Here is a 22,331-nt window from a genome sequence, read left to right on the forward strand (position 1 = left end):
TGGTTTCCAAGGGACGGCGCGGCTCTAGGACCTCCCTCTACCAGTCTGCGTGGCCAGCTCTGGGCTCTGTGCGTGGGACTGTGGGCCCGGCACACAAAGGGGGCACACTTCCCTCCCAAGGACAAGGTCTGTCGACCAAATACTCACCAAACTGCCCTCCTGCTGAGGGTTCAGCACCTTCACCATTATTTCCAAACTGCATCAATGAATCTAAAGTGCGGGGGGACATCGGCAGGTCAATGGTATTGCTGCAGGTCGTTCTGTAGGAAATGGGGAGCAGCAGGAGGGGAAAGGGCCGGGTTGACAAGACACAATGGAGAAAAAAAAAAAAAGAACAAAACACACACACACAAGCCATCAAACTCTGGTCTCCAACAGAAAAATAAAAGCTCAAGCTTTTTAAACACACAGGGTCACTCTGAGTACTACGCGTAGCCCAGGGCATTCCAGCCCCTCTCAGGGTAGCTCTCACCCAGTGTCCTACTCCCGGGATAACTGAGGACACCAGAAATGAAGGCCAAATTTAGAAGGGAAGCCACTTACGGTGTCACACAGATAAACTTGGTCTTCAGGTATGGGGCAGCACCTGGGAAGAAGAAAACTGGGGCTTACTATGGTGACCCCACTGTGGGTAGAGGGCAGGTGGAAGCCGGCCGCCTCATCAGGGCAGACTTGCCCCTCCCTCCATCCTTGAGCAGAGATCGTTTTGAACCTGTCTCCCCTCAGGGCTGCCCCCTCCACCACTATGTACTATCTGATGTTCTAGGTGCTTGCAGCTGGGTAGTTCAGTTCTTGCTGCTACGCTTTCCAGAGCTGCAGAGACTTCTGAGCACACACCCTTGTCCCACCTGAGCCTAGACCAATGCCACCTTTGTGTGTTCATTCTCTCCCTAGATGATGTGAACATTTGACTGCCTGTGTGTGGTCTGAGGATCGTATTCTGGCCTGGTCGACTCTCTTAGGTAACTTCTCTGCATGCAGGAACGGAGCCTATGCAGTCTGGGCTCCAACACCCCCGTCCTGCTGGGACACCAAAGTCACCAAGTCTTGAAGAGAATATGCAGATTGCTAATGCAGTTCCAAGGCCCAGGGTCATACCTTCCATTCCTATGGCACTGATCTGCCTCTCCCACATTTTTAGGTGAGTATAGGAGTAACCCCCCAGTTGGGTAACTACACCGCACAAAAAGCGGCTGCTTTATAAAGGGAGGCTGGCTGGTATTGCAGCACTGTCGACTCTGGGCTGGAAAACAGGAGGCCAAGGCCTCGTTATGTCTTCGGCAGCTAGGAGACCTGGAGCAAAGCACTTTCTACACCAAGAGGGAGGCGGAAGAGGGAGGCATCCATCTCCGTCATTTGTAATTCTTGTTCCATACTTAGAAATGTGAGGACTGGAATAAATGAATTTTAGGTGCTCAATGTTTACACCAAGAGGTCCAGGAGACTTGCAGATACTGGCACGACATCTGGGAGAGTCAGGTGAACAAATCACTTGGGAGGCATGGGGCCCGGTGGGTGGGCCAAGAGAAGCACAGTTAAAAAGTTTGAGGTTTATAGACAGACCAAGGGATCAGAAAGTATGGTGACAATCTGAGAAAAGGCATTGTCAGGGGTCGCTGGACTGCCAACCAAGGTTATTTTTGGCCAAGAAATAGATTCATATGGTGCAGAATCCAAAGATGTACCCAGGCAGGGTTCTGGTGTCTTCTAAATCCACTGTGGTGCAGACCTGAGGGGAGCTGACATCTCAGACAGAAAAGGATTTAGTTCCCCAGTGATCAAGGTAGCTGAGAAAACTAGCTTCAGCCTCAGATTCAGCAAGAGCAGAAGCAAAGGAGAAACAGGACTAAACGCCGAGCTCTGGCTGTGTACAAGGTTGTACATATACTTCATCCAATTTGTAAGGTAAGGGGATTGTCATTTCTAAAAAGGGACTCTCTCCCTCAAGCCATCGGGAAATACTGTGTGGGGTCTGGTGGAGAAGTAAGGAGGAAGGAAGGGTCCTGGGAAGATCATCTATCCCTGGGGACAAAAATATTTTCATGATGGAAAATGGGAGGAAACAGGCACAGATCCACGTCCCCGAGGACTCCCACTTTAATGCAGGGGCTCCACTGGCACGCCGCCCCTCCCCCCCATCACCTCGCTCCTGCCACCCCAAGCCCCTCAGTGCCCACTGCATACACCTGCCTCCCTGGGGGGCTGGCAAAGCACTCAAGTCACTAGTTCCTCTCTCTTGTGCCGGGGTGGGGTGGGGGTGGGGGGGTCTTGCCCCTGAGAAAACACTAGTGACTCCAAGCAGGAAAGGACCTTGCTTCCCGGTCACACAGGATGGGTGATGATAACAGAGGACACAGCCTCAATTGGGAACTTGGATCTTGAAAGCAAAATGAGCCAAAGGGACCAGCACTTGGACCTAAATGTCCTCAGCAGAAGGAACAAAGAGTAGAGTGTCAGGGCTGATAAACAGATCTCCCAACTGAAGCCCAGCTGGAAAGAAAGATAAGTAGCAGACAGGAAGTGAGAGTTAGCTCTTCTACAGTATGAATAAAACCCAACACCAGAACAAAGGGAAGAGGAAAGTCAATTGCCAAGTAACTCAAGTTCCTTCTTCCAAGTCCCAGTCTTCCCCATCCAAGAAATTCCTCGCACGGGTTCTCTGTGAACAGGTGGGAATGTGCGTGTGAGCTCTTTGCACAAAGACAATTTTTCCAAAAGCAACTGGGGTGGAAGCTACCCTCAAAGGATCACTTCAAAGAGCTCTTCAACTAAGGGAAGTTAAATAAAAACAAAGAATGGCAAATCACAGCCTCCCCAACAGGATCTGGACAGAGAAGAACCCAGAGAGCCAAATCAGCAAGTGCCAAAGGCACAGACCAGAGGGGCTGCTCCTCCTTGCGGAGGACTAATGGTTACAAGCTTACTGTGAAACATTTGCTATACGACTTACATAGATACCTGTGCTCTTGCACATTAAACAACCGCTTTATTTCAATAGCTGCATGTTCTCAATCCCAATTCCGCACCCTCCCACCGTTTACAGGCTCCTCTTCAATCACCACGCCCCCCACCCCTCCCCGCTCTGCTCGTAAACCACATTCCAGTGCTGCTAACACTCATTTCCTCCAGAAAGCCTTTCTCCATCCCGCTCGACACTGCTCACATTGTTCAGCGATGGGGAAAAGGAAACATGCTAGACTCAAGTCTGAGTCGCAAACCTTCCAGTGTAAGAAGCGGTGTGCTGGCAGGGCATCCTGTTACTTAAGAATTCTGTCCTCGCGCTCTCTCGGCAGTATTTTAGATGTTTGGGGTGAGTTGAGTGTGTGTGTCTATTTCCCCGTTTAGCCTGCTGGGTTCTCTGTAGGACAGAGACAAGTGACTTTGATGCCCCTCCTCTCTCCAACCCTAACAGCCACGACCAAAAAGCACTCACTACTGAGTGCTTATTTCCCATAAGAGGAATAAAGGTCACCAGGCTCTTTGGGCAGTGACCTACCTATCCTCCAAGAATCCTGCAATTTCCCATTTTTTCCCAAAAAAAGTGCCCAACGCGGAAAATCAACAACTACCTGGGTCAGCTTCAGGATGCTCCTGGCTTTCTGGTCGACAATACTTTCCAAACGCCTCCTCCTTAGGAATGTCCGGGTAGAGATAAACCAGCGGAGACACGAGGATGTTGGTAGCATCCATGATCTTATAGCCCATGATGATTTCAGCAAACGACATGTTGTTCAGCTGCTGCTTGGTATATGGTTCCACGGACTGGATCTGGGTCTTGCCTGTCATCGGATATGGGAAGGGAGGATAATGGCCAGGTAATCTTAGAGAAAACTACCTGATTTATTTTTCCTTGAAAAGGAATGGCTTATGCCAACCTAGTTCTTGAGCCTCAAATATCCTGCCCAGTCACCTGGCACTATAAAAATGCTCAGCTGGCTTCTGGAGAGGTTACCCAGTTGGGTCGTCAGCAATATACCCGAATAACTACTTGCATGAAATAGATTAACAGGGTAAATTAGAAAGGAGATGAAGAATGAGATTTAAATCGGAAATTTGTAGGCAAATATTAGCTCCTGAAGAAAGCAAAACAAAATTGCCAAACAATCCTCCAGCTGAAAGAATTTGGAAGAAAAGAAGTCACTGAAAAATGTTTTCACAAGTCCAAGGCAGGGGAGTGCGAAGCCCATCTTTGCCCACTAGGGGGCAATAGGTACTTGAAACTAGTAGTGGCCACAGCGGAAGCAGCAACTGCCACCAGGTGGGGCGGGTGAGAGTCAAACTTACCGCTGATGTCCTTCTCTACCCAAGTGAAGGTGACACCTCCTTCTTTGCTGCTTTCACTGAATCTTAGCAGGAAGGTGCCTGGGGGCTTGGTGCTCAAGATGGCCCGCTCCCGCTCCTTACTGATAAAACCCATTATGTACCTGGAGCCAAAGAACAGCAACAAGATCTGGGCTGATGGGGTCCCGCCCCTGGCCTGCTGAGAGCAGGTGACGTGTTACACATGTGCACTCTGCCGGACACAAGAGCTTCAACCTACCCTTCGTTCCAAAGAGCCAGGATGTACTTTTTCACAAGATCAATGATATTGTCTAGCCAGACCCAGAAGGAGAAGCCTTTGCCGGCCATGTTTTCCTAAAGAGAAGAATAACGAGAAAGCCAAGTCTACTCTCCCAGCCTTTTCCTTCTTAGGGACACAGTGCCACCAAAATCCCCAGGCCCATCTACCCTCAAGTAGGGCCTACGGGCCGCTAGACCATGAGTCTACAGCCTTCAGGCCCAGTGCCGTCCCCGACAACCTCACGGGTGGGCGTCCCTCCCGCTCCCACTCGGCAGCGACAAGGATTTAACAAGATGGCTTACTTTGCAAAATTTAGCCCACGTAATCTGACATCCTGAATAGTTCACACCAGGTCCTGCGAGGAAAAGAATAAAGCAGTGTAACTTCCAGCTTCAAATCAAGGATTTTATTTCTTTTTTTTTTTTTAATTTTTTTTTCAACGTTTATTTATTTTTGGGACAGAGAGAGACAGAGCATGAACGGGGGAGGGGCAGAGAGAGAGGGAAACACAGAATCGGAAACAGGCTCCAGGCTCTGAGCCATCAGCCCAGAGCCCGACGCGGGGCTCGAACTCCCGGACCGCGAGATCGTGACCTGGCTGAAGTCGGATGCTCAACTGACTGCGCCACCCAGGCGCCCCTAGGATTTTATTTCTTAAGACAGAACATACATTCATGCACATCTGTCTCACAGTGGGCCAAGTCACCATCGGTTTTCATGTATTTAAAGGTTCCCACCGTTGTGTCCATGTATGTGTGCACACACAGGTACACACACGTACACAGATGTACAAAATCCCATCGTGTGATCACCTGCGTTGTTGTTTAGACTAGCAGAGGTGGTGGATGACGTATCGAGGGTCCGTCCCCCCGCCCCCGCGACTCTTCCTAGCCTCATGTGGTGGCAGCTGGTGCTCAGGGACCAGCAGCACACAGTAATAAACTGACAGTGTTAGAGGGTCACATTTGGCGGTGGCACAGGATAAGGCTACTTACAGTCCAGGTAGCATGTAAAATAAAACAGTCCACTAAATTTTTTTTTCCCAGAGGAAAAAATAAAAACAAGCCTACAGTTTATTGAAGAAATGGACATGGACGTCAAGCTTTTGCCTCTGTCTTCTAACATGCACTTAAAAAATAGCTTCCTGGGGCGCCTGGGCGGCTCAGTCGGTTGAGCGTCCGACTTCAGCTCAGGTCACGATCTCACTGCTCATGCGTTCGAGCCCCGCGTCGGGCTCTTGTGCGGACAGCTCAGAGCCTGGAGCCTGCTTCAGATTCTGTCTCCATTTCTCTGCTCCTCCCCTGCTCGCGTTCCGTCTCTGTCTCTCTCACAAATATGAAAAGTAACTTAAAATAGCTTAAAAACATTTTTTTAAAAATTTAAATAGCTTCCTAAGGTTAGCCAAAGTAGTGCTCTGGAAGGGTGAGGGGTCCAGCCACCGAGAGAAAAGAAATCTGCCTCCCACCTCCGAAATGATCACCAGGAGGCATCTCTGCTCCACCCCACCTCCCCAACTGCTGGAGCACATGTTTTCAGGCCCCAGGACAGTGTCTGGCTCAGCAAATTTTCCTCAATGAATAGCCCCACAGGCCAGACTCCTTCTCTGAAGAGGGCAACAGGGAAAAGGGGGAAAATGCTGACCTAAGAGCTTCTCTGCCAGCGTCGTCAACTGCTCGATGCTCAGGCCTCGCTTTGTAGTGGAGGAGAACTGCCAGCTCAGCACCTCAGCCACTTGATCCCAGGTCCCAATTGGGGGCTTGGTGAAAAAGTTCACGTTCTGTTGAAAACGACACATTTGCTCATTTATTTTTTCTTTAACTTTTTTTTTTTTTTTAACGTTTATTTATTTTTGAGACAGAGAGACAGAGCATGAACCGGGGAGGGTCAGAGGGAGAGAGGGAGACACAGAATGTGAAGCAGGCTCCAGGCTCTGAGCCGTCAGCCCCCAGAGCCCGACGTGAGGCTCGAACTCACGGACCGCGAGATCATGACCTGAGCCGAAGTTGGACGCCCAACCGACGGAGCCACCCAGGCGCCCCAACACCTTTGCTCATTTAGAGGGAGACGGTGGTGCTTGGTGACCCACGCTAGGACCGCGACAATGGTTTCCGAAGGATGGGCGCTTACCTTGGGGTTGTTGGTCAGCATGTTATACCACAGGATAGATGCCCAGGCATTCGGCATCTGACAGATGTTGGAGATCACCACAACCGGCAAGGAGTGGGTCTGTGGAGAGAGTGGGGAATAAGCTGGGGAGGCGGCAGAGGGCCCTCACAGCTTCAAACGTCTCTTCAGTCAGACCTGCAGGTTTCGAATAAAACAATGTGCCTTAAATCACACCTACTGCCAGCCCTTAGGGAGGAACTCGGCTGAGTCAGCTCAACGCCCAGAGTGGAGAGAATGCCAAATGCGGGTCACAGGACACAACCAGGAACTTAAAAAATCTGACGTGCTCAAAGCTGGACTCACAGTCCACACACTCCCCGTTTATAAAACCTGGGAGGCACTCTCCGAGAATTGAAGCTGTATCTGCCCGTTAAACAGACAGGTCTCAGTAGGCAAAGACTAGGATTCTTGCTTTTCCGGGTATAGCTTTAATTTAAAGATGAAGAAAGTTGATAGAAGAGAATGCAAATGCCATGATTTCCTGTACACTAAAAACAGTGGCTGTCTAAAAAGCCTATTTTGCCCAAACTTTATAGAGTCCATTATAATTTCTATGCACAGATTAATATATTAATTAATTACAATTTCAGTACTTTCATATACTGAAAGCTGAGTATACAGTTGACCCTTGAACAGCATGGGTTTGAACTGCATGGGTCCGCTTATACATGGATGATTTTTCTTGATATAGAGTACTGTCCTATAAACGTATTTTCTCTTACAATTTTCTTGGCAACATTATCTTTTCTCTAGCTTACTTTATTGCAAGAACACAATATATAAAGCATATACATCATTCTACCTTCTGTAGAAAAAATCCCAACTAGAAGTTCTTGTCCTGAATCACCCCTGCGTGCAGCCCTGTCCCAACTCTGTGGCAAAACTCACCTCAAGGTCAATCTTGAGGCCCTGGTGATACACCTCAGTCTCAAAGGTGATCAGGTGCAGCTCCTCGGTGACAATCAGGGAGGCCTACAACGAGAAGGGCACCCTCTTCCTCAGAGAGAATGGCCTTGGATACTAACAGCCATAGCTGAGGAGAGTGAATGCCACAGCCTCATTGCACCAGGAAGGGTGATCCACCGGGAGGCCATGGACACAGCAGGGACACAACACTGAGAACACGCCCTCTTCAGTGCTACGATCTTCAACCTCATCTTTTACTGGTTTTATTACAATATTATAGACCCAATAGGTTATTTACCAAATGGGTAAGGTGCACAGAAAATCAAAACAATGAACACCTGTACCCACTACCCAGCTTAAGCAAAAGATCATCACCACGGAGATGCTCAGGATGCCTTTCCCCATGCCCTTCCCTGGTCCCTCCTCCCTCAGATGTAACCGCTATTTTGTCTTTTGGGTTTATCGCTTCCCAGTTTTCCTTTAGGGCTTTACTGTATTTATATATCTAAATACTGTATGCATTGTTCAGCTTTAGAGGTCTGTGAACCTTACACAAATCATACCCTATATATTCTTTAGGACTCGCTTTTTGCATCCCTGGGGTTGTATTAATTTGCTGTTGTCCATTTTCACAGCTCTAGAGTATTCCATCATATGACTCTACCACGAATCCTTTATCTACTCTAGCAGCGATGGTATCTGGGTTATATTTAGGGTTTACAATCAGGCTGCTGTGACATTTTGTACATGTCCCCTGGTGCACATGTGCAAAGATTTCTCTATTGTTAAATCCTGAGAGTGGCACTGCTGGTTTGTAGAGTATGTTCATTTTTTTATTATGTCCAGTTGTTTTCTGAAGTGACAATTTATACTGCCACCAGCAACATGGCAACCTTATTTTCGGTAAGACTTCTCAATGAATTCTCAGAGACACAATTTCAATTCGTTTTTACAGCACTATCTTTTTCCTAACTATAGAAATAACATATGTTCAGTTTAAAATGCAAATATCACAGGGCGCCTGGGTGGCTCAGTCGCTTAAGCATCCCGACTCTTGATTTTGACTCGGGTCATGATCTCACAGTTGGTGAATTTGAGCTCTGTGTCGGGCTCTGTGCTGACAGTGCAGAGCCTGCTTGGCATTCTCTCTCTCCCTTAAAATAAATAAACTTAAAAAAAATAATACATCAACTTTAGAATGCAAATATTACACAGACAGCATAGTCTAAGATACTAACAGCAAAATAAATACATAAGCATTGTTTGGTATACATTCCTCGAGAATGTTGTTGTTTTTTTTAAGTTTATTTATTGGGGCAACCGGTGGCTTAGTGGGTTAAGCATCTGACTTCGGCTCAGGTCATGATCTCATGGTTCATGAGTTCGAGCCCCAAGTTGAATTCTGTGTTGACAGCTCAGAGCCTGGAGCCCACTTCAGATTCCGTCTCCCTCTCTCTCTCCCTGTCCCTCCCTCACTTGCGCGCATACACATGCGCGAGCTCTCTCTCTCTCAAAAAGAAACATTAAAAAATAAATAAAATAAAGTTTATTTCTTTATTTTGTGGGGGGGAGAGGAGTTACACTTGTGAGTGGGGGAGAGGCGGAGAGAGAGAGACCAAGAATCCCAAGCAGGCTCTGCGCCAACGTGGGACTTGAACTCACAAACTGTGATCGTGACCTGAGCCAAAATCAAGAGTCAGAAGCTTAACTGACAGAGCCAACCAGGCACCCCACCTCCCCACCTGGAGAATTTTTTTTGCATATGTGAATAGAACAAAAACAGTATAGTACACTTTTTAAACAAATATGCTAATATTCTACTCGAATTATTTTGCATCTTGCTTGTTCTTTCTTTTTTTTTTAAGTACGCTCTATGACCAACATGGGGCTTGAACTCACAACCTTGAGATCAAGAGTCACACACTTTACCGACTGAGCCAGCCAGGCACCCCGCATCTTGCTTTTTCTAAACAAATATGCCACATACATTTTTCTATGTTGTTGTATATAGACTCCTTCACTCTTTACAGTCAAGCATTATAAATGCACTTTTTCTCGCTAAAGGCCTGCTACATTTTAGAGAAGAGGAAAGAATGGGCAGGGCACAAATACCAGAAAAAGAATAGACTATCACAATCTTTTAAAATGATTAAAAACTAGTTTTGGTCACATTTGCCTATTTTATTTAAGTTTATTCTTGACACTGAGAATCCCGTAATCTGAATCAAATGGAGGAAGAGAATAATGGAAATAAGGGGAACAGGTTTTACTCTTTTTCTTAAATGTTTAATTCAGATTTATTACAACCTTCTATCCCAACTCAGTGAGAAAATCAGGACACCAAAAATGAAGCCAGGCAGTCTCAGCGGGCAGGAGTTGGAAGGGGAATTTGGAAAGCCCCAGGCAAGGTGGAAGCTTCTTTTCCACTAAATGGGTGTGGGTAAGTCAGCCAGGGACTTTCCACCCCTCCTTAAAGATGAGCCAACTCCCAGGACAATCAAGAAAATGCTCCAAGCCAGAGAACTCCACGGCAGAGTGACTTCGGACCATGTCATTTTTGACACATGGTGACTTTTCCAAATGACTACAGCTTAACCACAGGTTGGGGTCTCTAATTCAGGCCAATAAGAAGGCTCTTTTTCTCTCCCCATTAAAGAAAACCCTCCCAGTTGGTTTCGTCCCCCCAAAAACTTACATCACAATTGGCTCGGCCCCCGTTACCACATCTTTGCTCTCTCAGGGTCTGTAGGAAAAGCAGAGAGCACCTGGGTCACGTGAGGCTCCCCCCCACCCCCACCCCCCTCTCCCTCCGCCAGGTGCCCTTGGAGAAGGGGATCCAGGCTTCTCCATGTACCAGATGTTTGAATTCTGCAGAGAGGCTGCCGTTGTTGGACTCTTCCATGTTCATCACTTTCGTGTTTGTGCCCAGAATGTTAAATTTCCGGGATCTGAATCACAGGAGAAAAACCAACCACACAGGTGATAGAGCAGCCAGAGGACAAAGTCAGATTAAACAGATCAAAAGGAAGCCTTTAGGCTGAACTCACCCTCTGAGAGCTGCAACATCCCCGGAGTCTCTGTTAAGAATATAAACTGGTGTTAATAAGACTGGCCCCATTTGTTCGCAAAGTCTACTCTATCCGTAATGTACTCTGCTGGAAAAAAAACCACTGTTCTCCTGGGAATTTCTGTAAACGATTCAATTACATGTTGTACGTGAAATACGACAACCCTGTACAAGCCTGCCCAATATCAATTTCCCCCTCCCAATAGACCCTTGCTTCTGCTCAGGTATCCTTCCAGTCCCCGCCTCCAGGGGATCCTGATTGTTCATTAAGTACATCAGAACATAGCACCCCACGGTGTGGTGGTCCCAGGGCGAGGACATGACCTACGCTGTCTCAGACTGGGAAGGAATTACAACACGGGCTGGATTTATTTTCCATAGCTTCAACTGAACATGAGCAAGGAAGCATATGACCTTACTTATACTGCAACTCAGAAGGGAACCTCACAAAGCCAGTGATACTTATGATGGCGGGGAAGGCACACGGAAGATTCTGGGTCCAGGATGACATAAGTGAGTCACTGATCTCACTGTCAGGAACTTGCCCTAACTCTGCATTTCCAGTTATACTGGGCTGCAAATTTCCTTATTATTTAAGCCACACTGGGTTTTCTGTAAAGGTTTACTACTCCCTGTAACTCAAATCGTCCCATTTCATATTAGCTGGAAACAATCTTCCTAGCCTGTCCGGTCTTTCAGCTCTATGTGTTTGAACATACAGCTTTTTATATAGTCACATTTCTCAGTCTTTTCCTTTCTTATTATTTTATTACTTTTTAACGTTTTTTTTTTTTTGTTTTTTTGTTTTTTTTTGAGAGAGCGAGAGTGAGAGCGAGTAAGCGGGGAAGAGGGGCAAAGGGGTAGAGAGAGAATACCAAGCAGGCTCCACACTCAGTGAAAAGCCCGACGTGAGACTTGATCCCATGACCATGAGTTGGACATTCAACTGACTGAGGCACCCAGGTGCCCCTATTATTTTAGCACTCTTTTAAAAGTGCTTCTCCATTGCTACATATTCATGAATATAGCTACTATTAAATAGAGTATTTCGTGTCGGTTTACAGATTAAAATTGGTCAAATTTTAAACCATTCAGAAGATATCTTTCCATATATCACAAGTTAAAAAAGTTTTTTTATTAATGTTTATTTACGTTTTGAGACACACACACACACACACACACACACACACACACACACACACAGCATGAGCAGGGGAGGGGGCAGAGAGAGAGAGGGAGACACAGAATCTGCAGCAGGCTTCAGACTCTGCGCTGAGCTGTCAGCAGAGTCCAACGCGGGGCTTGAACTCAGGAGTGGTGAGATCATGACCTGAGCCGAAGTTGGACACTCAACTGACTGAGACACCCAGGCGCCCCCCCATATATCACAGTTTATAACTTAAGAGTCAATGTTACCAGGAAATTCTCTCTCATGTTTAACCTATATAGCCTTTTTTTTAAACTTTTTTTTGCGTCACAGCTTTGACATGTAATTGATGAATAATAAAGTACACTATTGAAAATGTATTTGGGTAAGATTTGACACACACCTATATATACTACACACACCTATGAAATCATCAGCCCAAACAAGGTGAACATATCCAACGTCCCCAAAGTTTCCCCAAGCCCATTTGTAATCCATTTCCCAATCCCACACTCCACCCCACCTCTGTCCCCAGGCAATCACTGGTCTGCTTTCAGTCACTATAGGTGCATTTGTATTTCTAGGATTCTATACGAATGGAAGTATGTATTCTTTTTTCTTGGTCTGGCTTCCTTCACTCAGTGTAATTATTTTGAGATTTCTCATGTGTGGCTGGTATCAACGTTCAGTCCTCTTTATTGGGAAGTGATATTTCATTTACGGATAGACCACAAATTACGAAGCAACAGTGGAGCAATCGGTCAGCTCAAGCTACTTACAGATATGCCACAAGGTATCTATTCAGTCGCCTGTTAATGGACATTTACGTACAGCCCTTTGCGTGCACATATGCTTTGATTTCTCTTGGGTTAATACTGAAGAGTGGAATGGTAGGCTTATAGGGTAGGTACATGTTTAACTTTGTAGGAAACTGCCAAGCTCTTTTCCCAGAATGGCTGTACCATTTTGCCATTTTACCATCATTATGTTATACGTTTACCTATGCTTTTAAGATACATTAGCTGAAACATATAAATACATCTGATGGACAGCAAAACATAAAACGCTAATTTCTCATTCAAATCCCCCCTGCCCCCAATATCAGGTTGTCCCAAAACTACTTCCTGAATACTCCATCCTTTACTAACTGACTTGACATGTCATTTTTAACGTATATTAATTATTTATATAAACTTGAAGCCCATTTCTGGACTCAAGATTTTGTTGCCATGATCAGTTTATTCCTGCCCTAGTAACACACACATTTAGTAACTGAAACTCTGTGATACATTTTAATGTCTGGCAAGGCAGCTTCCCATTATTTTTAGTCACTAAAAAAATGTTTTTGAAAGTGAAATGGTGGTTGCCCGGGGCTAGGAGGACAGGGAAATGGGGATTTGTTGTTCAATGGATGTAAAGTTTCCATGTCGCACAAGGAAGTAGTTCCGGAAATCTGCTGCACAGCAGTGTGAATATACACAATGCCATACATTTAAAAATAATCAAGAAGGTAAATTTTATATATTAATTTTTTATCATAATTAAAAATAACACACCCTTTTTTATTTTCATTATTTATGTTTATAAATATTTGCTTTTTTTTTAAGTTTATTTATTTATTTTGAGAGAGAGAAAGAGCGCACACATACGTGAATGGGGAAAGGGCAGAGAGAGGGGGAGAGAGAATCCTAAGCAGGCTCCACACCCAGCGCGAAGCTCTATGCTGGGCTCCATTTTACGAACTGTGAGATCATGACCTGAGCCAAAACCAAGAGTCTGATGTTTAACCTATTAAGCCACCCAGATACCCCCAAATACATCCTTTAAAAAAGAAAAAACAAACAAAACAAAACAGGGGCACCTGGGTGGCTCAATCAGTCAAGTGTCTGACTTCAGCTCAGGTCATGATCCTGAGTTCGAGCCCCGCATTGGGCTCTGTGCTATGGAGCCTGCTTTGGATTAGCTCCCTCTCTCTCTGCCCCTCCCCCCACTTGCACTCTGTCTCTCTCTCTCAAAAACAAACGTTAAAAAAAAAATTAAAAAACCTTTCTTTGCTTATTTTTCTCATCTAAGATACAACTTGAAAAGCAAGTCAAAGGTTTAAAAAATTCTATTCACATTTTGCTTGGTGTCATATTAACTGAGAAGAATTAACATCTTTATGATAAAAATCCACAATCCAGGAATATGATCTGTCTTATCACTTTTTACAATATCCCCTCCTGATAAAATTTCATAATTTTCTTCAAATAGATCTTACACATTTCTGTTATGTTTATCACAATATATTTTTTACTTTTGTTGCTTATTGTGAGATTATGCTAATATGTGGTTGAAGTTATTAATTTTTGTTTATTTTTATTAAGACTACCACCTTCCTGGGCGCCTGGGTGGCTCAGTTGGTTGAGCGTCCGACTTCAGCTCAGGTCATATCATGGCTTGTGAGTTTGGGCCTCACGTCGAGCCCCTGTGCTGACAGCTCAGAACCTGGAGACTGTTTCTGATTCTGCGTCTCCTTGTCTTTCTGCCCCTCCCCCACTTGTGCTCTGTCTCTATCTCTCAAAAATAAATAAATGTAAAAAAAAAAAAAGACTACCACCTTCCTCAAGTCCCTTATTTCATTAGTAATTATTTTCCAGTTCATTCTCTTCATGATTTCCAGATAAATAATTATGTCACCAAAAATTAAGGATACATTTTCCTTTTTCAAACCTCTTCAAAGTATATGTGCATTTTAATTTTTGAAAGGTATTGCCAAATTTTGAAAAGTATGTACCCGAGGGGTGCCTGGGTGACTCAATTGGTTAAACATCTGACTTTGGCTTAGGTCATGATCTCGCGGTTCACGGGTTCGTTCGATCCCCACGTCGGGCTCTGTGCTGACAGCTTAGAACCTGGAGCCAGCTTCGGATTCTGTCTCCCTCCTGCCCTTCCCCTGCTCACGTTCTGCCTCTCTCTCAAAAATAAACAAACATTAAAAAAAGAAAAAAAAAGAAAGAAAAGGATGTATTCCATTGTGTGGTGAAGTGTGGAACAATAAAAACCGTCAACTTTTCCCCATATAGTCAGGGTTTTATATGACATGCATAAATTACACTTACAAGTAAAAAATTAAAGAAAAAGAGGGACCCAGAGTCACAATAGCAATTGAAACTCATATCTGTACCACTAGCTTTGTGGTTTTGGTCAGGGCAAGGCTTCTGACAATTTTTGTTCAATAAATAAAGCTCCTTGAATGGAAATAGTCTCTAAGTTCACATGGTATCTGTTAAAGTTCTCATTTCTCTGTCTCTCATTTGAAAAAAAGAGAAAAAAAGAGCAAAGATACGGAGTACTTACTTGTCAATGCACACTTTAATTTTAAGCTGATAATTTAACTCAGGGAATTTGACCAGCAATCTATTTCAAAAAAGAGGGGGAAAAAAAAGCTTCTGAGTAAAGGAAAAAAAAAAAATCAGTTTCAAAGAAAAGTCAGTAGGCTCCCCCAGCAACGTCTACTTGAAGGAATATAAAATTCACAACGCTTTATTTCTAAAAGGTGAATGAAGCACAATCCCAAATCCCTCTTCCTGCTTAGTGCCGTCTTTGACCTTATGTTGAGTATCACCCCTTCAGGTCAAGAGCTCCTGAAAAGAAAGCCTAAGAAATCCGAACTTGGACAAGGTTGTGAGAGATTCAGCGAAGGATAATAAAAGCCATTTCATGAGAAATATTACGGGAATACGTGCTCTGCAGCTGGTATTCCTTCTATTAAACCTGAAACCTAACGCCATACACCAAGCTTCTGAAGAGGGAAATTTCACTACGGAAGGGCAAACCCCAAAGCACCTGTTCTGACTTGGGTGTGAAAGTCACACCCCACCCTCCAGGCTCACCACCCACCTGCTCTAATTACCTCTTAGCTTCTAGATCACTAAGCCTTTCTCTTTCCCTTAAAATCCTCAGGGAAAAGTAGGCTCAGAGAACAGAAAATAACCAGCATTATTTTGCTTCCCTTGCAGGGCAGAAGGAGACACAACGATCTAAGACCGTGGGCTTGACATTTCAGGAAGATGCCCACGTAACCTCGAAAAGAGGTAACCGTTCCTTCACTTCTGACAGAAGAGTCAAAGAGCAAGTTGATATTATGCCAACAAATTCCATACCCACCATACTATCGCCTGTGATGCCTGGAAAGAACAACCCTGGCCACCAACTCTCTTTCATCCTAAGAGCATCTCTCAGTGATGTATCTACCAGAAGAGGAAGGACAGGGCCCACCTGACTTTGGTAGTGAACTGGACGCCAGTCTTGATGACCAATGGCCGGTCGGGATGCATTGGCATGCAGGGCTGCCGCTCAACCACAAAGGCACTGAAAGGCACAGAGAAGGACGGCAGTCCATAAGCTTCCTGGTGAAACGGTCTTTGTCCTGTGCCTCCAAAGTGAAGGAGGTGTATGTGGCGGGGGAGGGGCAGTGATGAGAGAAAGAATTCTAAGTTACCTTTTCATTAAGTTTCTAAACAGCTCCACAATCCTCTCCTCCAGCATTGGCCGGTGCTGTACAATGGGATCCCCTTTGTAGGACACTTTTTGCTGCAACTCCTCCAGTTTCTTAATTTGTTGGCGCGTCTGAAGTTGAGATTCCGCTAACGAGGTTATCCTGCCAATAAAATAAGAAAGCTACTAGTCACCTGAGTGCGGCACCAGTGAGGGTTAGAGAAGGGGAAGGGAATCCCACCACCATGCAGTCCCCTAAAATAAGAAAGGGTCATTTTTTTTTTTTTACTGTGGTAAAATATACATAGCATAAATCATTGGCATTAAATAAGGAAAAGTGGAGGTGGGTGGGGGGAGCCTGGCTGGCTCAGGCGGTAGAGCATGTGACAGCTGATCTCCGGGTCAAGCCCTGAGTTCAAGCCCCACGTTGGGCATAGAGCTTACTGAAAAATAAAATAGGGACGCCTGGGTGGCTCAGTCCGTTGAGCGTCTGACTTTGGCTCAGGTCATGATTTCATGGTTCATGAGTTTGAGCCCCGCGTCGGGCTCTGTGCTGACAGCTCAGAACCTGGAGCCTGCTTTGGATTGTGTCTCCCTCTCTCTCTGCCCCTTCCTTGCTTGCACTCTGTCTCTCTCTCTCTCTGTCTCTCTCTCAAAAGTAACTAACATTAAAAAAATGTTTAAAAAATAAAATAAAACGAAAATAAGCAAAAGGGAATTTCTTTTATTATTATTATTATTTTAAACAATACCTTCCTCAAATTTAACATTTCAGAGAGGGAGCTAGGCATAAGGAAGAAGTGTTAAAACATACCCCTAAGAAGCATGAACGGAGTTATCATCAGGAGGTAACAAGCATTAGAACCCAGCAATGGAGAATGTGAAATATGAAATTTGGCACTGTCTTCATCCTAACCTGTCTTTGGACCAGAATGTGGGGACTGGGGAAAGGCTGACAATTAAGTGGCCCAAGAAGATGGGTTTGAGCTCGTTCTGCCGCTCACTGTCTGAGCAATCCTGGCCAGGTCCCTTCACCATGCAGACCTCGATGTCCCCTTGCATGAAAGAAGGGGCTGAACTACATGATTAATAAAGACTAAAAGACCTCAAAGAGAGAAAGTGAAAGATTTTAGGGTTGGGGGGGTAAGGAACAGGGCAGCTGCTGGGATTTCTGGGCTCCCTGACTCTCTTCTGGCACTTCCATTCTCCTATTTCCAGAACTCAAGCTTTTTGGTTCCCTGATCAGAAAGCACTTAAAACAGCTTTCAGTAAGTTGACAAAACTCAGGGTTAGTGAGGATATGAACAAACAGGCTTTCTCAGGCAGAGATGTCCTAAATTTCCAATTTCATGCTCTATGTGTCTGGTGGTTCCCCTTTATGTCAAGTTTCTCATAATTTAAGCTGGTGCATCATGTTCACTGCTGGGCCTTGCACATCAAGGATATTCACCAAGACCTGCTGCATGAATGAAAGCAGAAGAGCAGATAAAGAATGATCCCACTGGGGTGCCTGGGTGGCTCAGTGAGTTAAGCGTCTGACTTTTTATCTCGGCTTGGGTCATGATCTCAGCGTTCATGAGACTGAGTCCTGTGTCGGACTCTGTGCTGACAGCACAGAGCCTGCTTGGGATTCCCTCTCTACCTCTCTCTCTGCAACCATCTCAAAATAAATAAACAAACATTAAAAAAAAAAGGTAACCAAGGGGCGCCTGGGTGGCTCAGTTGGTTGAGTGTCTGACTCTTGATTTCAGCTCAAGTTGTGCTCTCACAGTTTGTGAGATCGAGCCCCACATAGGGCTCTGTGCTGATGGTGTGGAACCTGCTCGGGATTCTCTCTCTTCCTCTCTCTCTCTCCCTCTCAAAATAAATAAATAAACTTAAAAAAATTTTTTTTAATTTAAAAATTTTAAAAAGATAACCAAAATTAAATTAAAAAGATGGGTGCCTGGGTGGCTCAGTCGGTTAAGCGTCTGACTTTGGCTCAGGTCATGATCTCACAGTTTGTGAGTTCGAGCTCTGCATCGGGCTCTGTGCTGACAGCTCAGAGCCTGGAGCCCGCTTCAGATTCTGTGTCTCCCCCTCTCTCTGCCCCTACCCTGCTCATGCTTTGTCTCTTTCTGTCTCAAAAATCAATAAAAACATTAAAAAAAAAGAAAGAAAACGTAGATGACTCTCTTTACATATATATGTACAATAACAAACGTCCAGAGGAATGGTCATCGAAATTTTAACTATAGGTACCTCTGAATGATTGGTTTTTTAAAAGACTTTTCCTCTTTCTATTAATTTTTTGTATTTGAATTTTTTTCCTTTATAAAGAGCATGTATTATTTTAGATTATTAAAATAACTAAAACTCAAACTTTAGTCTGTGCCACATAGTTACACCAAAAGCTTTATTTAAGCTATTAAATAAAACATGCTTATATGTAAGAGACGAATCACTGGGTTCTACTCCTGAAGCCAATACTACACTGTATGTTAACTAACTTGAAATAAATTAAAAAAATAATAATAATAAATATATATATATATATATATGTACTTAAAATATAGTAACATAAACACATTTTTATCAAAAAGGTGTCCGGGGTGCCTGGGTGGCTCAGTCAGTTAAGCATCCGACTTAGGCTCAGGTCATGATCTCACATGAGTTCAAGCCCCACATTGGGCTCTGTGCTGACAGCTCAGAGCCTGGAGCCTGCTTCGGATTCTGTGTCTCCCTCTCTCTCTCTGTCTCTCCCCTGCTCACGCTCTGTCTCTGTCTCTCAAAAAAATAAACATTTAAAAAATTAAAAAAAAAAAAAAAAAGGTGTCCAAAAAGGTGAAACTCTTTAGACTCTCAGACTCGATTTGAATATAAAAAAGTCTCCACCTTGGAGACGGAGCACCCGGAGGCCTGCAGTTATGACCAGGATTTCAGCACAGCTTTCTAGAAAGAAAGGGAAAACGTCTCTGTCATCTCTTACCAGTTTTCTAGGCGGTCGAGACAGATGTTGGGCGGGCCCCCGATGCACGCAATCTGCTGCCGCCTCTTCCAGTCAGCCAGCTCTTCATCCGTGAGCGTCTTCTGCACATACTCCATGGCTGACAACAGCCCCGCCAACTCACTCACGATGCTCTGGTCGGAAACCCAAACAAAGTCAGAAAACATTTCCTCAGACCGTCTCTAACCACACTCTTTAGTCACTTCCAGAAAAGGAGCTTATTAGAAACCAGGCAAGGTCTGCCACAAGGCGTGGCGGCCGCGCAGGTGAGGGGGATGCTCTTACGCGCCGCATCTGGTCCAGCGCCGTGAGCATCTGTTCCAGCTGCTGCATCTTCTGCCTGGTCACGGACTGGTTGTTTCCATTCAGATCCTGCATGTCTGCGGATGAAGGAAAACCTCCTTGACCTGACGGGATACTGGCACGCTTCACATCTGGCTCCCGGAGGCACCGGTTACCCCCCCATCCCCCCACCCCCGTGTGCCAACGCCCACCCCCGCCCCTGCCACAAAGTCTGAACGGGACGCCAGACACAGAAGTCCTGAAACTCAAGTCACTCACTTTCTACAGCAGATTTTAACGTCTCTAATAGTCACTTGCCTCCTTGACTCTTGAGGGTTTTATAGTTGAAGTCAAAGTCATCCTGGAGGTTCTCTACCACTTTCATTTTCTGTTCTAGGTCCTGTTTAAGACAAAACAAAAAAGAAAAATAGAAGTAAAAAAAAAAAAAAAAAGATTTTCCCGGGGGAAGAGGGAAAAGAAAGTTTCTGAGAATTAAAACGAAGCCAAAACCTCAACAGAGACACACGCAGGACCCACAGGCAATGTCCCCAAGGAAAGGCTTCCTGCCCACGACTTGCTTCACCTGTACTCGCTTCCGAACATCTTGCAGGTGCTGCTCCAGCATCTGCTGCTTCTCCGTCACCACGGCGGCCGTGGGGTGGTTGGCCTGGCCCCCTTGCTGCCAAATAAGGGAGCGAACACCCGTGTGAATGCAGGAAACGTGGGGGAAAAAAAGCACCTCTGTCCAGTCTCCATCCCACCCACACCCTTCCCGTCTGGCCGAGGTGCTGCTGCCGCCGTGAGGGGAAGGGAAACAGAGGCAGCGTGCCGGGCGTCATCAGCACAGTGCCCAGGAGGCTCTCCCATAGTTCTGCCCGTGTCCTGGCCTTTTTTTGCCCCAGGCCACACTAAAAAGCCACTCTGTGTCGCCCTAGGAGACCACATGTTGAGCTAAGACATGGTCCCTACCTGCAAAAACTTCATTCTAGGTAACGTATGTTAAAAAATTCAGAACAATTATGGCAGCAGATTTTCGATGCCCATTTAGTGTAGGTGGTGCCCGACATGTTTTTGCGGGATAATAAAAAACCACTGTTCCAGAGGCGAAATGCCACATGAAGAGAGAACACCTCAGGGGAGAAGGGAAGGGTGGTGCCTTGAAAAGGTCGGAGAGCCCCTGGAATATAAACATGGTACATTCTGTCAAAGTAACAGAAAATCTGGGCTCCTGGCTGGCTCAGTCAAAGGAGCGTGTAGCACTTGATCTCAGGGTGGTGAATTTGAGCCCCACGTTGGGTGTAGAGATTACTTAAGACGAAAAAATTAAAAATTTTTTAAAAGACCACATAAAAGCTGCAGTGATCAAGACAGTCTGCTGGCATAGGACTGAGGAATCCATCAACAGAACGGAATTGAGAGTCTAGGAAAGACATTATAGACCCAGTTTTTCAAAGCAGAAATTCGCAAAGACAGACTTCACACTGAGTCACCGGATTCTCCTGGCTTTAGGTTCTGTAATCTTGCAAACAGATCTCTATTTGTGCCCGCTGGCTCATGTCAAGCCCCAACTACTGATCGCTCTGACTTCTAATCTGTTCTCTATACTGCTACCAGGAGTCTTCAAAAGTGATCCAAACATGCCAGTTCTAGAGGGATCCATTCTCTCCCTCTCCCACGGCCCCCATCCAAATCCAGAGAACACAAACTTCCCTGAGAAGTTTAGGGAAGGCAACCTCCACCCCTATTTATTCTCTTCATAGGGGGAGTGACTCATCTGATCGGTGAGATTAAGAGAAACACTCTGCACTCACAGATCTTCGAAGAACCCAGCATGTTAGCTGGTGCCTCTCTCCTCCACCTCTGCCTTCCTGGGGCAACCCAGGGCAGGAGCAAGGGCCTGGTTTCTAGAAGTGGTTCTAGAGATCCATCTCTCAGTGTTAAGTGGGTATTAGTCTATGGTCTCTGAAACTCCACATGGATGTATACTGCTCTGCAAACCCAATCTCTCCATCCCAACATCTAACACAGGGGCAGGCATCTGGAATCCCTCGTGGTTACCTGCCCAAACTATGTTTTCCAGTCTCATTTGACCAACAGTACAGCAGATATTTTAGTCTGTGTTTGACTGTCACGTCTATTTCTAAATTGCCATTGCACTTAAAGGGGAAAGGATGTGATTGATTACCACCCACAGAAGCCCGCCTCTAGTACCCTTGTAAGAACTACTGGCTCCCCACTGATTCCAGGTATATCATCTCAGCCCAGCACAGACAGACGTTTCACATAATCTGGTAACAAGTTAAGCCTTCCCTCCCTGTCGGTCACCCCAAACTACCCACTCTTCCCCACATACAGCATGTTTTTCACACTCTACCTCCCCACACACTGTCTGCTCTGCCTGACATGTGCTTCTGCACAAGCACACCTGAACTTATTCACCTTCAAACTCAGTGCCACCATTTGCTCTCCTGTAAAACCTTATTCAACTACTGTAGGCAAGATTACTCACATCTTCCTCTATGTTTCTCTCACTTTGACTGTCTGTATACCTTCAATCCCAACTAGACTGAGAGCAATGATTAGCAGGGATCACATCTACTCGCCTTCCTATCTCCTGGTGCTTTGCCCATAAGAGACACTTCAAAATATGCCAGATGATGACAACAGAGAAAATAACAGTAGGGCCTGGGCTGAAGCCTCAAATATCCAACTTGTAGTTCTAGATCAAGGGCTGCAA

The 22,331-nt window shown here is 45.4% G+C and overlaps 1 protein-coding gene across 5 annotated transcripts in view; it reads right to left on the reverse strand.

The window, feature by feature from the left end:
• Positions 1-22,331, reverse strand: part of STAT3 (signal transducer and activator of transcription 3) — a 68,545-nt gene that overhangs the window by 2,652 nt on the left and 43,562 nt on the right. For 2 of the 5 annotated variants that reach the window (XM_027048916.2, XM_027048917.2), the window contains exons 5-23: positions 20,178-20,273; positions 19,913-19,994; positions 19,598-19,692; positions 19,295-19,446; positions 16,331-16,489; positions 16,108-16,200; positions 15,187-15,246; positions 10,681-10,710; positions 10,488-10,581; positions 10,329-10,376; positions 7,616-7,699; positions 6,689-6,787; positions 6,203-6,338; positions 4,864-4,916; positions 4,541-4,635; positions 4,285-4,424; positions 3,567-3,779; positions 544-586; positions 148-260 (exon numbers count right to left, since the gene is read on the reverse strand). In XM_027048916.2, coding sequence (XP_026904717.1) covers positions 148-260; positions 544-586; positions 3,567-3,779; positions 4,285-4,424; positions 4,541-4,635; positions 4,864-4,916; positions 6,203-6,338; positions 6,689-6,787; positions 7,616-7,699; positions 10,329-10,376; positions 10,488-10,581; positions 10,681-10,710; positions 15,187-15,246; positions 16,108-16,200; positions 16,331-16,489; positions 19,295-19,446; positions 19,598-19,692; positions 19,913-19,994; positions 20,178-20,273 — 1,885 coding nt within the window. The remainder of the gene's footprint in view (positions 1-147; positions 261-543; positions 587-3,566; positions 3,780-4,284; positions 4,425-4,540; positions 4,636-4,863; positions 4,917-6,202; positions 6,339-6,688; positions 6,788-7,615; positions 7,700-10,328; positions 10,377-10,487; positions 10,582-10,680; positions 10,711-15,186; positions 15,247-16,107; positions 16,201-16,330; positions 16,490-19,294; positions 19,447-19,597; positions 19,693-19,912; positions 19,995-20,177; positions 20,274-22,331) is intronic. The other 3 variants (XM_027048920.2, XM_027048918.2, XM_027048919.2) reach the window with 3 other exon arrangements.

The sequence above is a fragment of the Acinonyx jubatus genome, chromosome E1 (genome assembly GCF_027475565.1).
Source record: "Acinonyx jubatus isolate Ajub_Pintada_27869175 chromosome E1, VMU_Ajub_asm_v1.0, whole genome shotgun sequence".
In the NCBI taxonomy this organism is placed as follows: Eukaryota; Metazoa; Chordata; class Mammalia; order Carnivora; family Felidae; genus Acinonyx; species Acinonyx jubatus.